Source organism: Arctopsyche grandis, chromosome 2, assembly GCF_051622035.1.
Source record: "Arctopsyche grandis isolate Sample6627 chromosome 2, ASM5162203v2, whole genome shotgun sequence".
Lineage (NCBI taxonomy): Eukaryota > Metazoa > Arthropoda > Insecta > Trichoptera > Hydropsychidae > Arctopsyche > Arctopsyche grandis.
Genome location: NC_135356.1, coordinates 22,376,745 through 22,396,038, shown reverse-complemented (window position 1 = coordinate 22,396,038; position 19,294 = coordinate 22,376,745). Strand labels below are relative to the sequence as shown.

The 19,294-nt window shown below is 30.8% G+C and overlaps 1 protein-coding gene across 1 annotated transcript in view; it reads right to left on the bottom strand.

The window, feature by feature from the left end:
* Window positions 1-19,294, bottom strand: part of LOC143922528 (glutamate receptor 1-like) — a 106,562-nt gene that overhangs the window by 43,650 nt on the left and 43,618 nt on the right. The window contains exon 3 of the mRNA XM_077445794.1: window positions 13,623-13,826. Within this exon, the coding sequence (XP_077301920.1) occupies window positions 13,623-13,826 (204 nt within the window). The remainder of the gene's footprint in view (window positions 1-13,622; window positions 13,827-19,294) is intronic.

The window sequence follows — 19,294 nt, the reverse complement described above, 5'->3', positions numbered from 1 at the left end:
TATTATTCAATCGATATATTTTAAATGAATGATTTATACTAATTAAAGTGTAAATTGACGAATGTACCTAAGATACTTTATACAAATTTATGTTTTGTTTTATACAAAACAGTTTTGTCAAATTTCTTGTTTTTGATTACTAGGCCATGTCTGGAGTTAATATTATTTATAAATACATTAAAAATTCTATATACAAAGAAATGTATATGTATTTTCATTTTGTAATTGATGATGAAATTAAATGATTAATGTTAAAGTTTTATTTGCCCAAATAGCTCTCTCGACGATTGGTTTCTCTAATAACAATTTAGAGCGTACTTGCATTAGTGAAAGATTTCTCAGTCGAGAAATCAATTTTCGAACGGCTCTATTTTGGTTTAACGGAGTGTAGTTAATTTGATTGGAAAATTGGACTTTTGCAATGAAATTTCAATATCGGGGTCTGTTCAAATATTAAGGGTGGGCTTCGAAGGATTCGTGGAGGTTAAAGGGCTTGTTTGTATACATACATATTATATGTTAAATAAAAATAATACGAGTGTACTTACACAAAAAATATATACGGTAAAAATTTAATGTTATTTAATTATTTATTTACTAGTGGCTTTACCCGGCTTTGCTTGGTATTTGTAAGATTCACCCCCGGCTTTCGCCCCCGGCATCCCCCCAGGCCTCTGCCCCCGGCGTGCCCCAGGCCTTCGCCCCTGGCACCCCCTGTGCGCCCCGGGGGCGAAGGCCCGTCCCCCGTCCTCACATCGTCATGGAAATTTTGACTTGTTTATAAAGTTACGAACCAATACATATGTATATACAAAGTTTCTTCAGAAAGTATATATTAGATTTCTCTAGAAATTATACATTAGATTTCTTTAGAAATTATATATTAGATAGTGAAACTGTATCATTTAAATTTTTCAACTTGAACTTATTAAAATTCACTTAATATGTACATATGAATGTAGGTCTGTCATACATCATACTTATGTACATATATGTTTATATATATATATATATATATATATATATATATATATATATATATATATATATATATATATATATATATATTTATATATATATATATTTTAGATGGTGATAAATGAAGTAGAAGATACAAAAACGACCTCAAAAAATAACCGGCACTACATCTCTCGTAAGCGGCGAGCGTATAGACACATATAATATGTACATGTTTATATGTATTTTATATCGTACGTATACATACATTGTCTCCAGCTAGTGCGATAATGGCGAAAGTGTGGAGAGTCATAACGGCGTATCGATCATAATATGACGGTGACAAGAAAGAGTTATGGCTTTTATCCGATGACAAGTTACGCACAACTTGCTGGTCTGGCGTATCTACGCGAAAGCGCGAAAGGGGATGCTCGCTTTCCCGGAGGGCACGTGTGAAAAATTTATTTACTCATTTGAATACTATGACTGTCGGTGAAGAAAGCGGACCAAGTCGTTTTCGGCCGGTGAAGGTGTGCCACAAAATGTTTATTTTCCATTCGAATTCATATGAAAGCTGCCACCGGAACGTCAATATTTAGTAATAGCTACCACTCGCATTATATGTACATACATACATACATACATATATACATATATATATATATATATATATATATATATATATATATATATATATATATATATATATATATATATATATATATATATATATATATATATATATATATATGAGCCGCTATATTTGAAAGTGGCGGAAGTACAATTTTCAGTTCCAAAAACACTATTCAAGTTTGACTTAATTCACAAATAGTTATCACTACTTTTAATACGGCTGGACCTCAACGCTTTGTCCATACAAAAGTATTAAACTTCTCCCTTCCTCAATTATGGCACTTCAGCAATTATTTTTTAATATGCTATGGATATCCACCATAGGCATATTTATATTTGTTTAATTATTTTTTTGATAAATTGATTTTTGATTAATCAAAAAAATAAAAAAAATAGAAACATGCCTTTGGTGGATATAAATAGCATATCAAAAAATAATCTCTCTAGTGCCATAATTTAGGAAGGGAGAAGTCTAATACGTTTGTATGGACAAGGCACTGGGGTTCAGCCCTCTTAATTCGATATGTCCTGAAAAAAATAAACATATTACAAGCCATCAGTATTTTTAAATTTTGTAAAACTATATTAATTTTTTCCGAAATTTTTCTCGAAATGGAGAAAAGTGGACTTACGCTACATAAAAATACATACGTATACCTCATATGAGCATATTAACTTTTTATTTTTTTTCCGTTTATGTAAATTATATAATATTATACATATATTGATTTATTTTAGTTTTATTTAAATCTATTAAATTTTGTTTAATTTTTAATTTTTACTATTATTTATTTTCTTCTTTATTTTTTGTTTCTTTAAATATTTTGGGTAGCTGTGATTAATGTTTGTTGAAATAAAATGAAATGTGTATTTATTTATTTTATACTACTGATTTTACCCGGCTTCACTCGGTATTTGTAATATAAACCGCTTAAAAATGGCTAATCTAATAGTATACATTTTATTAAATTTATTTGAATAGTTTTATTTTATTTAAATTTCTTTGAATATTCATTTGCTTTATTATTAAATTTAACGTCATGGATTCTACGAACCTAAACTTACATATAAAATACACTAGTGGTTTAACCAGCTTCGCTCGGTATTTGTAATATAAACAGCTAAAACATGGCCAATTTAATAGTAAACATTAATTTGTTTTTTTATTAAATTTATTCGAATCAAATATCAAAATTTGACGCAAAAAATGTACGAATTTTTTGGCACAGGACATTGTTCAAATTAATGAAGCATTTTATTTAACGTTTCCTTGATACGACGAAAGTTTTTCACTATATAAATAAATAATATGATTATAAGTTGAAAACCGAAGATTTGCATAATGGATAAACATTAATTTAGATTTGCATACTATCAGCCATTCATTGCTCGGAAAAGTCACGAATTTCCAGGCTTTGCTCATTGTATGTAGGCTTTTTATTAAAATGTGGTGGTTCTACATTGGCTTTGAAATTTTACAGTGGAAAACCCACTTTTGCCCGAACGTTTTTGTATGAAAGTTCTTCTATCTACATAGTATAATTCCTGTTCCAATATCGCCCTAGGGCTAAATTTTGACTTAAGATGAATACTGTGGATTTGCATATCAAATAAACATATGAACGTACGTATCGACTTTGATATAATATATAAGTTATTCCTAATATTTTTTTGCTTTCCTTATTAGCTATTACATATACATACATATGTGGTTAACATTCTATTTCCCAAGAACATTTTTCAAACAACAAATTGACAAAATGTATTCACATTGACAGTGTTCAGTGATTATTTAAATATCATATATGTACATACTGGAAGATTTGTTTCAAGTGGAGGAAATTTCTACGTCTTTTTTTCCAGTGTAAATCATCCGATAAAACACTCGATGAGATGAAATCATTAATGAACAATAAGTTAATTAGTCCTTTTACTAGTGCCAATAAAACTTCTCATTTAAAGCGATAAACACTATACATATGTAACGTACATATGTATGCATACATATTAGAGAAATATATCAAATCACAAATATTATACTCGTGCCTACATGCATGATATTTGCATTGCTTTCACGTTTCAGCCTCGACATGTAGCTTTACGTAGTTTGGAATTAAGAACGTCGGCTACATCTCACATTCGGAACTGGTCCACTGTTTCGCTCCATCTCTGTATATTTATATGTCAATTCGAATTTCACAACATGCATTGGGAATAAATATGAGGGCACGTCATTCACATGTGTTCGTCGCTCGAATAGTATTAAATTCTTCAAATGTCGAACGGAATTCGATTCCTTTTCAAAAGAGGAGAGCGGGGCTTTAATTCCCGTACGCCAAGTTTCATATTTCACATTAAAGTGTAATAAGATTTTGAAATACACATAAAGTACGATTGGAAAATGTAACCAAACGTTTATAATTAAATATAAGGCAAGACGCCCATTTGTATATGTTTTCAAGCATTTTTCCTTATAATTTGTACGCGCTTATTATTTCAATATAATGAAAACTTCTAAAAAATGTATTTGCTCTGTATTCAAGAAGGGATAAAAAGCAATTAACGAGAGAGGAATTGTGATATTGAATTTTACATGGTGTTGCCAATTATAAATGAAGTCGAACTTAACGACTACATGTATTAATTTAGACAAAAAAATTGTATACTTTTCAAAAGGTTCTGGGAATTGAAAAGCTACTTTATTTGACTCTTATATTTTCAAATTTATAATGCGAAGGACGATTTTTAGTTAGTATTATCTATTTCATTCTCTTTTCACTTCTCCAGCTAGCTCAGAAGATATGATCGTTAAAATGAGATCTTGACACAGTGTTCTCTTCAATCTTTTTCCGTATTTTTGGTGTTTTAAGATAAAAGAAGATGCACTTAATTAAAATAAACTAAAAAAAAACAAAAACGGAAACGGTAAAAATATTACGACCAAACCACTTCTTTCGAAACACTGTTTTGCGGAAAAGGAACAATTTCGTATTTTTTTTTAAATAATAAACAGCCCGAGGAAGTGAAAATAGGGTTAGACAAAAGAAGAATTACTAGTAAAATCCAATGCAAGTAGTGGCTGTTATAAATATCCTTGTATTCTCAGTCAAAAGCATTTCGTGTGCCCCATACATTTGTGGCCCAATACATTTACTCACGACTGTAATTTGATTATCATCCAATACGAGCTATTATTTTATGTTTGTCAATAAAATTTGATGAAATTACGTAATAAGTATCCTTCCCGAGCGTCAGTTATCGAAGATAGAATTTTAAGATAATAAAAAAATTAATATTAAATTTTGGATACCCTCTATCTCATTTACATACTTGTTCGTCCAGATATTTTTTGTCATTTTGCGAAGATGAAATTGTATTAATGTTATTATATTATATGTACATATTTGCTATTTATAAAATATTGAGAGATTAAGCCAATAAAATAAAAGTTAATTAAGATTATTAGAATAAGCTATATGATTTATTATTTGGATACAAAGGAAGATCGATATTGCTCATCGTGAAATTAAATGCAAGTGCGTTTCGTCATATTATTGCATTGACAAATATGAGTATATCAATTAGATTTGTAGAAAGTAAACTTTGATTAAGGTGAAGTAGCATCGTTTAAAATAATCGTTTTAATTTATACACATCTTTGATTATGCGTATACGTGCATGAATATGTGTACACATGTATTTCAAAGGAAATTGATCTGAATAGCAGAATGACACACGTTTCAAGAATGAATAAAAGCCGTATCGTATCCTTGAGCTACATATGTATAAATGAACCAATGCCATGTGGCAGGATGAACGGGGTTGGGATATTAGCGTGGAATTCGAAGAGTTTCTTTGAATCGAGGGATTCATCTCGCAATGTCAATAGCTAATTACAAATTAATAAAGACGAGACTAGCTCGGCATCTCCTCTAGTCCTCTCGGATGCTTGTGGGCGCTCAGATGAAAGGAAAGGGTTTTCCAAGCGCCCGAAAGTTGCTCTCTCTCTCTCTATCCATAAGGGTTAGGGCTCGTTAGCCGGACGAAACTTTCGCGGATAAAGTACCTCAAAAGGCAACCACCTTGTATATGGGGTATCATCCCTTGCTCTCTTACCCGTCGGCGGGTAAATAATAATCTTTTGCTCGCAGAGTATCGATAGACCTATAAATTATCTTCGGCACGTAAAGCTAACACGCTCCAGTTTGCTCAGAGCTGGCTCTCGAAAGTCAATAGGTACCTCTCTTCGCTCGTCGACAATATTGATACAACACGAAACGAGTTTGCAATTATGCCCCGTCGAAAAGACTGAAAAATCCCAGCGCTGACACCAAAAAAGCTAACCATTGGGAAATTACGGGTGAGCGAGATATGGGAGGGGGGAGAATTTAGGGGTACTGGGTGAGGTTTGTTTTGGGTTCGACCCGAGAACACAAAAGGTGAATTTTAAACAAAACTGTCTCCAAAAGGGGTTAACGGTGGATCCGAAACGTCAAACTCGTCACGAAACAATAAGACGAATCCAGATATTAAATGCTAATCCTCGGACTGCTTTAAGCTGTGCGATGTTATTATTTTCTCGCAAAGTCCACACTTTCGACAGTTGGAATTGTATGAAATTTATGATTGAAATTTGCGTTTTAAGTGAAGCGAAGTCATTGATTTTTTGGAACAATGTAATGGTTAATTTTCTCGAACAAAAATATTTCGTTTCCAATTTTGATTTATATTATATAATCTTGCCAGAAATTTGTGATTATAAACGAAAGTTATTGAGACGATTTTTTAACGGCTTAAAATTTTAAGGACCTTATAATTTTAGGGGTCTCGTAATTTTGGGGGCCTTCATTTTATTATCTATTAGAAGAAATACATAACTTGTACGTAGAACATACTTATGTTTCATTTTGATATTTAAATGCTTTTTATTGTCACTAAATTATGTTCACAATATATCTAATATCAATTTTAATAGCTACTGATATACTGATCATTTTATAATTTAAAATTTTATTTTATTTTTGTAAATAATTATAGTATTATATTATTATAATGTTTATGTACCACATGATAGGAAAAATAACTCAAAATTTTTAAATACTAGTATATGTAACTTATTAATGTGCATACATGTACATATGTATATGTATGTATGAATAATTCTATTTTGAACCAAGAACAACTAAATGGACTGGTTACACTAAATATAAATTTCTACCTCCACCAACTGAAAACGTGTCTCAAGATATTGCAAATTTGGTAAAAGGGAGTGCACCGAATTTCCAGATATCACATAATTTACCTAAGATTATCATGAATTAATATCTAAAGCACGAATAGTTGTTATCAAATATTTTTTCTAATAAAAAAAATATAAAAAGAATAAATAAAAACTTTTTTATTTTTATTTTAGTACTATATTTTTTAAAAAGTTTTTTCCCCATAATTTTGAATTTTTAAAAAGTTGGGGCACAAAAATATTGATTGCTCTAGGCTTCGCATTTTCTTTGATAGACTCTGCATACATGTACATATGTATGAATATATATCTACATGTATATTTTAAAAATGGTATAGTAAAAATAAAAATATAACTGTTTCTACTTATAAATAATACTGCTTAAACATAATTAAATTTTAAAATTTTGACTGATTCATATACATACATATGTAGAATATCGATTCTAGATCACGTTTTTACGCTTTTAATATATATACATACATATACATGTATGTTGTGTATTTTAAAGACAATTTATGCACCATAAAACTATAAAAAAAATTATATCAATAATTGGTTCATTGGATTATCACTAGACACCCGTATTTTGGGCATTTATTTTTGTCAATTTTAGCATTTTAGCGTTTTAGGGCATTAAAAATGTTCAATTTAGCATCTATTTTTATGAAGAGTTTAATTTTGAATAATAAAAAAGTTCAATGAATTTTAATAAAATTTATATTCATATATATGTACAATTTAAAGACAACACAACCATTATAAAATAATAGAAACATATTTTGAAATTAAATAATAAACATAAATATAAAAATACAAAGACAAAAAATATGAATATAAAAATAAAATACCAATTAAAATCGATTAAAATTTAGCACGGAGCATATTTCTACAGATTCTTTTTTGAGATTCGTGCGACGATCGGTAACAATTATATTGTATTTACTAAAATACCTTTCAGCATCCACACTATTAACGGGACACGAAATAGATTTTAGAGCGGCACAACCAAACTCTTCATATTTAATTTTTGTTGCCATCAATAATAGCAATATATCCGGCGTGGATTAACTTTTTATATTCTCTATTAATTGTCTAAAAAGTGCTGATATCCTTCCAAACATTGAGCCTCTGTTAACACATAAAACAATAGCAAGTTTCTAAAAAACAAAACTGCTCTTTAACATTATTAGATTTTGAACCTGCCACAGATGAAATGAATAGTTTACTCAATGTTCGGAGGAATAGATTTGTCTCATTTAGTCTTGAGTGCGAGTATAGTTTTAAGACGCTTTTTTGAGCAGCCTTTTGGATACACGGCTCCAACTGTTATCTTTTATTTACAGTAGTTGACAAAAGCAGTTGCTTGGTTTCGACAGGAAAAACACTGCCTATCGTAAACTTCAAGCTCTGTTTTATCCCCTCAATTTCTTCACATAATAAATGGGCAAAGGGATAGAAAGACCCTTCTAAATTGTCTATTAATTTTATAAGTTTTATGCAAATTTCACTTTTGTTTGTTATTTTAGCATCTATTCGCATATTCTACGAATTAAGCATCTATTCCGAATTTTAGCATCAATTAAGCAATAATAGTAAAGTGCCCAAAATACGGGTCGTAAAAAGTTGAGTGCGCGCATTACACGCTCACCGATCTAACCCATTCACACGTTCGAAATTATGGACAAATGTGTGCGTGTGTCTTCGTGGATGTGTGTACGCTCCACACCCCCCCTCACTTTCTCACTACCCCGCTTCCCCGCTTCCCCGCGTTTCCTCGACCAGTTGACCACGTGTACTCTGGCTCTGATTGACCACTTGACTCTGATTGGCTGTGTCTCTACGCGTCCGCCACATACTCACAAACATACATAAATCATGGCCGTTTTTGTATATATTATTTTTAATTCAGAACTGACGATTGGATCGAGTTGAACTTTGTGTTTATCATATTATACATATTAGAATGCCATGATAAAACTAAGCAGTATTGAAATCAAATCTTAAAATCAATCTTGTCAGAAGTGAAATAGACAAACAATTATTTTCATAGCTACCTATATTATTCGCGTGTATTCTTATCACAGTACGGTTTTGGCAAGTTGACTTTAAAAGACGGCCAAAAATCATTAAAACATATATCGAGAAAGTATGTATGTATGTACCTATGTATATGTTTGCTGTGCAGTGGACAACGCCGCTCTATTATGTTGAGAAATTCAAAAATCTTTGAACCTCGGTAAGAGAGTCCATGCATCTGCGGAGATGAAAGGCGAAGATTGCCCACTCGGAAATTTCTCAACGAACGAATTCAAAAGCTAAAAATAACGAGAAGAAGCCAAAATCATTTGGCATTCAGCGTTGCAAAGGTTCACCACCTCTGCCACGCTGCCGGCGCTTATATACCTGCTGAAAGGAATTTAATGTACCCTTAACCTTTCACACAATCCATGAATGTGTTCGCTCCCATCCATTCTTGATCTCGCCACTTGCCAAACCCATCCTCCTCGAAGGTCCATTCCACTCACCCTACCATAGACCTCGAAACCCTGCCCAGACCATCTCATAATTTATTCTTTATTGACGAAAAACCTCCGCACCGGAATTCGTGTGCATTTAACGCTCGAAAACAGGGTCCGCGATCCCGTCCCGTGAAAGTATTTCGATTTATATTTATATACACGCAATACACATGAAACGCTTTACACGAAAGTAGAATAAGTCCCTTTTTATAAAAATAAAATGTTACATTTATTGGTGTTCGACTTATACTCAAAATACACACACGGCCACACATAATCAAATATACACGAAATTTCGATGGGATCCTCACATATTGTAAAAAGCGGTAGAAAAATGCACAGTGACACGTGATATACAGATACACGTCTTCAATATATCCAATATCTAATCGTCATAGCTGGTGTTCATTCCAAATTAAAGTAAAACTTAGACAGTAGACTAGCCATAGCTTCCAGTTGAGTAGGACGTTCCTTCAGATCATAGATAATTCGTACGATCTTATTTTGTCGACAAGTTTCTCACATTTCTTCAAATATGGAAATCACCGTTTTAGATCACTGTCAAATCAACATAATTTATATCTAAATATGTATTTACATAATGTATATACATATTTCACGCATAAATTTTGATGTACATATGTAAATATATTGATTTTGTCCATAGAAGTCTCTATGGTGACGTATAAATATAATAATTAGTGTTATAAATATAAAAGTGCAATGTTTAAAATTTTTAATACTTATGTATATACAAAAAAAGGGTAATAACATTAAAAAAAAAATTAAATGGGTCCATTCATTCATCTTGTCATAAAATATATAAGGTAAGTATCGTTGTATGTTACTTCAAATAATTCACAATAAAAATCTTGACATATTGTATTCATATATATGTTATATAACCCGATAGTTCCACCCAGGTAAGTCAAAGTTGCTGTTTCAGAATTTTTTGTAGCTAAATTAGATAAATTTGAATTATAATTAGAGTAGGACAGAAGAAAACTGTAGATTTACGTGGCAAACACGCAAAGATTTAATTTAATATGACAGAAAACGATTTACATACATATACATATTCTAAAGTCAAGTAAAATTATGCTGAAACATACCAGTGAAGTTTAAATGTCACATTTAATTAATGGATGAAACTATTATAACATAAACTAAGTGGGGCAAAATCTTTTCCAAACCTAACGAAATTCAGAGTACTTTGAGATAGAATACAAAATTTGATCGCTACAATATAAACTATAAACGCTAAAATATAAAAAAAAAAGTTAATATATATGTCTACTATAATATTTTCAATTATTTTTAAAATACGAATAATAAGTTTAGATAAAAGTGATCGCATGAAATTGTATCGTTTATATTTTACCAAAAAAAAAAATTAGCACTTAACTAATAATCCAAATCTATCAATTGCAATGGACTTACACCACCATTATTCAAAAAAGCTCACATGTACATACATAAGTATACAAAAATAAGTACACACATACATATATGCGTATCTGCGATTCAATATATTCTGCGTTCATACATTGTATGTGGCTTTTTTTTTTGGTTGGTCCATCCTCGCATCTTTTCAAACGATCCGCCGATAATTCCGCTCTGGTTCAATCTCGATATATTATTCTCGTTACATTTTATTACGGAGATTTTTAGCGTTTGACGTATGGGTATAAAAAGGAAATCGATTTCCTGGAAATTAAGCTCCAGGCCGTATTTAGACAGCACCGAATTTTATGCGGACTTTTTTGAATTAAACCGAAATATTTTACATTTGAATGTTTTGAAGCGAGCATTTGATATTAAGCCATGGTGTTTGGGCATGATTGGGGTTATGCAAAAAATTATATATAATTATATTTGGGTATTTTATACATATATATTACTATACCGATGTATATGTATTTGTAAGTATGTACTTGCTCGTGTCTAAAATATGTATACATATAAAATCTTCGTAAAACTCGGAAGAGAGAAACGAAAACTTTTTTTTATGCTAGGTTGAATAATTTCGAAATTGATTTTGAATCAACTGAATAAACGTCTCACGGATTCACTTTATTTAAATATATAATGAAAAAGATGAAACAAAAAGTATGCTTGAAAGCGCCTCGCATTGTGCTTCTTAGTATTGTTATGAGGGCGTTTTACAATATTGCTTTTTATACATACTTTATATGATATATATTTTTTTACATATTACACTTATGGTTTTTTTTTATTTAATTTTTAAAGATTTCTATTAAAAATACTAAAATCTTGCAGTTGATTGCTTATAATGATTTTTTGTTGTTATAGTGTTTATTTAATCAAATACAAACAAATGAAATTATCTGTGTCAACAAAAAAAAACAATAAAGGCATAATATGTTTATAAAAATTTGTTTAGCCGTCTAGCTTTAAAAAAATATCGAAATTTTCCTTAAGAGGTCAAATTAAAAAAAAAACCTATCACCAAAGCTTGAGAAATACTTATCTCATAATTCATACGGTTGAAGACAATTGTAAATTTTAATTTTTAATTTAATTGATAGGAAGGTTTAGGAGTTTGTTTAATGTTTAATTTACAAAACCTTACCTTACTTTGCGAAAAATACGCGGACTCTGGTAGAGTTTTTGGAAAATTCGTGCGGTCTATAATGAGTAAATAATGCTTTAAATTTTCAATTTTATTTATAGAAAGATTTAGTATTTTAATTAAGTAAACCCAATATTTATACCGCTACTTCATGAAAAACACGCGTATAAAAATTCAGGCGGTTCATAATGAGTTAATTGAGTATATATTATACCGAAGTCGTACAATTTTTAATAAAGTTTTGATATAAGAACTTTATTTTTCAAAAACAATTACGATCAAATGGTGACGCCTCCCAAACTGTATCAAAAATTTATATATTTAGATAATGTATTTGACTATAATTTGCTTTGGAACGCCTGTCTTTGACGTGTTGACGTTCATTGCAATGAAACAAAATGACTGTAGGCGTTTTCGCTATTATATTAAACAGATTGAGTACAAAATCAAATAATAGACGAGGAGCATAAATAACGGATCAAAAAATAATCAAAATATGTTTGCAAACACCTACAAATATGTGTGTAAAATTGAACACATATTTGTATTCAAGGATGCGACATAAAACTGAACAGTTCTCAAAATAAGTAGTATTATATTTATGTTATTAAACTTCTACAAACATAAATTTTCATTCATATAGTGGTGACATATTGGGTTGGATGGTTTTTGCCAATTTGATGAGAAAAATTTAAAAAATGAAATATAAATTGACAAACTCTGATATGAAACAATCGACTTGCAGTCAAATATCCGCACTGTAGAAATATTCTTTTTGACCGGGGTCAACCCATGGCTCAAACCCAATAACCTCTCTATTTAATTTTGAATAGCTACAAGCTAATATTGAAATGTGAAAATTTTCGAGGAGTTGAAAGAGTCATTTTTATTTAATATTATTGTACATCCCTCACCATTTTTTTAATTTCATTAAATTATTTTATTTTATTCAAAAATCATTATTATTATACACTATGTAGTGTTGTACACGATGAAATATCATCGCATGGATGTTGGCATATAAGTTATTAAATAAAAAAATAAAAGAAATTGGTCCTGTGTTCGATCCGCACGCGGTTGAATTTTTTTCAAAAACCTTTTAAATATATTTAATTTAATATTTATATTTAATTGTTTAATATGAAACAATGGTAAAAACCACCTACCTATCTATATATAAACAATATAAAACATCAAAAGAAAAATGAATTAACTAAATAAATTTTCAATAGATGGCGGTAAGCGCTCAGAGACTTAACGCCGTCTATTAGCCTAGACTCTAGGCCCTAGAAGAAACATTGGTTTTTCTCTCTCGATATTATATTCGTACGTTTTGTTCGCAGTGGTTCTAGCTGTAACGTACATACATATGTATGTATGTCGAATCGAAACGACTATTATAGTACGGCGAGCGTTATCTCAGAAAAACAGACACACAATAGAAATATTATATATATATATATGTTAAGTTTCCAAATTATTTGATTAACCGATTCGGAATAATATTTTTCTAAGAAATTATTTTTAATATACATACATATATCATTTGAAGTAAGTTACAAATATCTAAGTCTGACTAGCAACACTACAGATAATACTTGAAATAAATTCCTTTCGATCGTAGCCAACCTACGGGATCGGACCCGACAACTTCTTGTATATAAAAATATTTAAATACCTTTCTAAGCAATCTTGAAATTTTATCTCCGTGCTCCCAAGGAGTGACCCATCCCTTGGAGGTGCAATCCAGGGACCTGGAAGTGTTGCTGAAGATTTGTGCCCTCCTCGAGTTGGTCCTCATGGACTCCTGCTTCTTCCTCATCAGCCTGTTGAAAGCTTCGATCAGAACGAACACTGCATCGTACATCAATGCGGCTTGTGCCTGTGAAAAAAAAACGAAATCAAATATCAATAAATAATAAACATAACAAATAACGCTATCGGCGATGCGTCATTGTTCGAATGAGAAAAAGAGAAGAGAGAAAAGGCAATTTGGCGGATGTGGACCGAGAAGCGTCTCGTCAAACGTCAATTATTTATTGTTGGTGTGGTTTGGGTGTCTAGCAACGATAACGTGCCGTCAAAAAAAAAAATCAGCGACGACACTTTATTCACGCACAATTTCACAGACAGTATATACATACATATGTACAGGATGCTCCGAAAAATATACAGCTTTGATCACCAATTCAGTGATTTTTAATAAAAAAAAAGAAAACAAACTACATATATAATAGAAATAATATGCTCATCTGAAGGCTGACAGAAGCTTTTTACCGTACACAAGTTTGTTATGTCAAATATATTGGTCCTTGAATGTCAACATTTTTATTTTATTTACAATTTTGCCATAGAGACAATACAGAATTGATCCAAGTCGACACTATAGATATGTTATATTTATACAAAAAATCAGAATTTGTTGTATGCATGTCCGGGAAGATTACCGTGAAAAAAACCTCTTAATAATAATATTCGTAATAACGAATGCGAAAGTAAACCTATCCCGCCTTCAACGCATCACGCCGTGAGTGTGACAATAATCGCGCCGCGCCTACCTTGCACTTGAATGTACTGACCATTCAGGGCTGTACCATAAACACACAGCGGATGGTCTACGTCAGCAAATATATCTATACCTATTTATGTATAAAATTAAATATCCGTGGAACGGGAACGAGAACGGGAACGGGAACAAGAATGGGAACGGGAATTGCACGCGTTATTATGGCATTGCAACGCATGCCGGGTTCAGCTAGTCAATATATAAAAACAAATACAATATCATAACACATTTACGATCTCAAATTAAATAGTCCCTCAATCAGATCAGCAGTTTAGAATAAAAAAATTCAGATTTAGCTATCACGTGACTTTATCTATGTATTTGAGGAATATAAGAAGTATTAAAACAAAACTCGACATATCAAAATTCACACATATCGACTATGACAGAATTTTCCATACAAATTGAAAAACATTAAAAAAACATTAATTCTCTAGAGTAAAAGCATTACTTCCGGCTAACGTAAAAACATTTAAAAAATATTAATAAATAAAATTTATAATTTCTACTACACTTAAAAAATTAAAAAGTCTGATCCGAAAACAAAAAGAGGACATCTATAGGGGGAATACAATTTAAAAATCAAGCAAACATAAATCAGGTTGAAGAGCTTGATGTCCCTTGCGACCGGTTACGAAGCCGTCAAATTAATAAGTGCCACAGGAGAAGAGAACAAACTGTGGCATCTTCTGTAATGTACCTGAATTGGCTGAGAACATTGCAGAAATCGATTTTGATACAAACTTTTTTAAGTGGGAATGCTACGTATTTTCGACAAGATTAGGTCATGCTTGCAGAAAATTTTCCTCCTCAAAATAATATCAGTGATGATGTTATACCATTGGAGGTAATTTTGAATCTTGTATACATAGATATATATATATATATAAAATATATAAAACATGTCAGAAAGAAGGTTGTTATGATTGGATGCAAGATTGAAAATTAAAACATACCATCTAAATCTCTTAATTCGTAGTAAAAATAACAAAACATTCAACATTATTTTGTATGTATTGTATGTAAGGTAAGTCTACCATTTACCATTATGAACCAATCCTTTTTTGTATGTACATACGTAGTATAAATAGATGAAGTTTTTTTTTTTTACTAAAGTGCAATTTTGATTAAAAATCATGGAAATGAATGATTGATTCCAAATCAGTAAAAATTTAAAAGTTGAGTTTCGTATGATCAACTGATCACAAAACTGACGCCTCATTGCATTTCATAAAATTCGTTAAATTTTTTTTAGTATTGTTTGTATTTCGATTGAAAGTACATATTTAAGAAAGCTCCTAATGATTTTTCTTTTCAAAATAATCACGGGAACACGAAAAAAATTACAATTTTCTGAAAAAACGCTTCCCCATACAAACACCTATGGGCAGCACGGCGCGCTTTGTATGGGGACTTTCAGGCGAAACAGTGACTTTGAATTTTCCTTTATCACCCAAAACTAATCATAAATGACTTATTTAAACTAAAATAGATTACTGTTGATTGTTTTTTTTTTTTAAATACTTTTAAAATCTAAACTATTCTAGAAAAAGCGATGTATGAAAAAAAACCCACTTTTTCGTAATTTTCATCGAGATAAAACGATTGGTTGGAAGCATAGGACATTTTTTAAATGTGATGAAATTTTTTCGTTTAACTTTCCCCTGATCCATCGATGAAAATGCAAAATTCACGTTTTTCGCTCAGGCCTAATGTACATACATATATAATATCATACCATTTATTAAAATCAAAGTGTGGCCACATTTTATGGGAACTCTGTATTGTATAGTCGTAAATACATATACGTATATAACTGGAGGCCAATATCGATGGCGACGCTCAAATTTTCCAATACAATATATCTCAAACGGCACTCGGCGTCTGTGAGCCGTCAAACGTGACGGGTCGCTCGAATTTCTCAGTTAAATTAGTTGTACGGAGCCACAGCTCGTCACTTCTGACGTCAACTGTCACGTAAAATGAAATATAAATATTAGGTATAGATATTTAAAAATTATCGCGTCGAATAACGGGTTAAGTTGTACCTTACGTAAATGATTTATTACAGATGACTCACGTTTGTTTTTGCATCAATTTCTGGACATAATGTCTCTCGTATCGCTGCTGTGGTATACTTTGTACATTGTGGGTAATCAGTTCTTTAACTAAGTCCAACTTTTAATCCATCGCTATTTAGAACAATGACTAGGACGTTGTCCTTTACAACAAACTGATTATTGGCCGTAACACTTTATGTAGCATCCATTCACTGAATTCGAAAAACCGTAACAATATATCGTCGGCATTCAATTAAAATTATATTCTATGAAAAAATCAATTCTGGATGCCTACAGAGGAAAAATCTATCATCAGATTAGTCTCTCGTAAGACATCTGGCTACGTACGAAATTTATCATATCTTGAAGGGAATAAAAAATTTCTCGATTTATTTTCTGACTATCTTTTGTCAAATACAGCTATGCGATTACATCACTTAAATTAAATAAAAAACTTCACTGATAAACTTGAATAGACAACAAATCGTTAGAAATATGTTGCTCAATTTTTCGGCAGAAAAATCTCTCTGCCAGTTGGCAACTTTTTGTATTCTTCCACAATCAACTTATACATCAGAAGAACACGAAATTCACACACTTTTGGATTGTTATGGTAGCTAAGTAGGATAATTCTGTCCAAAAATAATACAATCATAATATATAATGCAATTGTCCAACCACATTTTATGATCTGTTCTATATTTGAATGATTTTTTCAATTAAAGATAGGTTATTATATATGTAAATACAAGTAAATACGTAATTGCATTGGATGAATGTTGGTGAAAATGTGTATGTATGTTGGTTTGAATTTATACGTTAGATAAGAAAATGTTACCTAGGTATTTCAATAGATATTTGATAAGAGGGTTAGATTTACATACATAAATACACCACTAGAGGTAGCAATAAACTAACCGTACACAATTTAAAAGTAAATAGGAGTGGGAAAAACATATTTTATGGAGGTGTTGTTACTTATAATAAGCTGCTAGATGAGTTTAGAAATATAAGTAAAATTGATAAATTTAGGCAACAACTCTATGAATGTGCAAATAGTTATTTTTATTACTTGTGTGTGTATGAACATATGTATGTAAATGAATATGCATGCATGTGTATATACAATAGATATATTAATGTATGAATTTTGAAGGCTAAGAAAATAGCAAGCGCGATTGCAATTAGTAGTGCAGAAGCCGGAAAAGGTTTCAACTTGATGAATGCTATAGTTTCAAACGTTATCATTGATTAGTCTCACTCTAGACTTGCAGTTGCGGATATATCCTGTTTTCGTCTAATATTATATATTCAAACGAAATAAAAAACGTTAAAATAAATAACTCTAATGCATTTGAACTTACTAGATCGAATTCGTTTGTTTATTTTTTATTAATTTTCAGTACACGAATAATGGACGAAACGCATACTAGACAAAAATTGTACGCGAATATTAAACGTTTCAATTAATTATCAAATTGATAGCATGTCATTCGCGAGTGAAGCTGAAAATTAATCGCATTTTAAGTGTCTACTATAGTTATATTGAATAATATCGTGTGCGAATTCAATCTACGTACGCAGCATCCGCGAATTTTGTTTAGATAAATCATCATTCGCACCGGTGATTATAAGTGATTATCAGCTACGATTTGTGATACAAAGTGATTTCAGTGCGTGTTTTTCATAGTAATTTTAATTATTGAATTGTATTGAAATTTTCATTCGCGTGTGAAAGTTATATTCATTTGTTTTTGTATAAGGTTAATATAAATTTCAAAATTAAATAATAAATATAATTCATAACGGTATCAAAAACAAATAACAGTGTTTGTGAAATTATGTACAAGCTTTAAAAATGTGTATTGGAGAAGATGATTGGCAAAGGCGCTTAAACTATTGATATGGAGACTACGTACAGCTGGTGAATTTTCAAATTTAATATAATATTTAACTGCAGTATATTTAACTTATTTAAATTTTACATTCAACTTTTTATGTTGCAGTGAAGGTAAGAGATTTAATTTATCTTGTGGAGTCACGTCATTTACCTGTAAGCTTGTTTTATTTATTTTTATACACATTTATACAATTTAAACCACTATAGAATATTGCTTATGTTTTCAATTAATAATATGATACTTAATTTACTAAGGAAAAGTATATACATACGTATATGCAGTTTTTATAGAAAAATTAAAGACTTTCATATACAATATATACATTCGTAAGATAATATTTTATAATTAATTTCTTTTTCTTTTAAGAGTAAATTTAAAAATTTTGTTGAAAAAGGGAGAGGGAGGAGGGGATCAAAATTTTCAATTCCACAACTGACTGTATTTTTATTTACAAGATTTTTACTGGCTTCACTCTGTTAGCTTAGTGACATTCTTGAATACGGGGGGTTAGCTAACATTGAAGTAAGCCAATGTTTCCGATACGAAGCTAGAGGAGTTTAATCATTAACAATTCAACAGAACACTCCAGTTGTTGATTTTTACTAACCTCTTCTTAGCTTGCGAACGATTTGGTCGTGTGACGAAGTTTGGGTTCTTATCCGATCTTTGCCATTTTGATCGGTTTGGTCATCAATATAAGTGAAAATGACGTCCATCATTACGATGATGAAAAAATATCGTATTAGACACGTTTGAAAATACTTCCTCGTATTTCTCCCTGACATTTATCAAGCATTTTTATAGCCTCTTATTACTTTTCGCC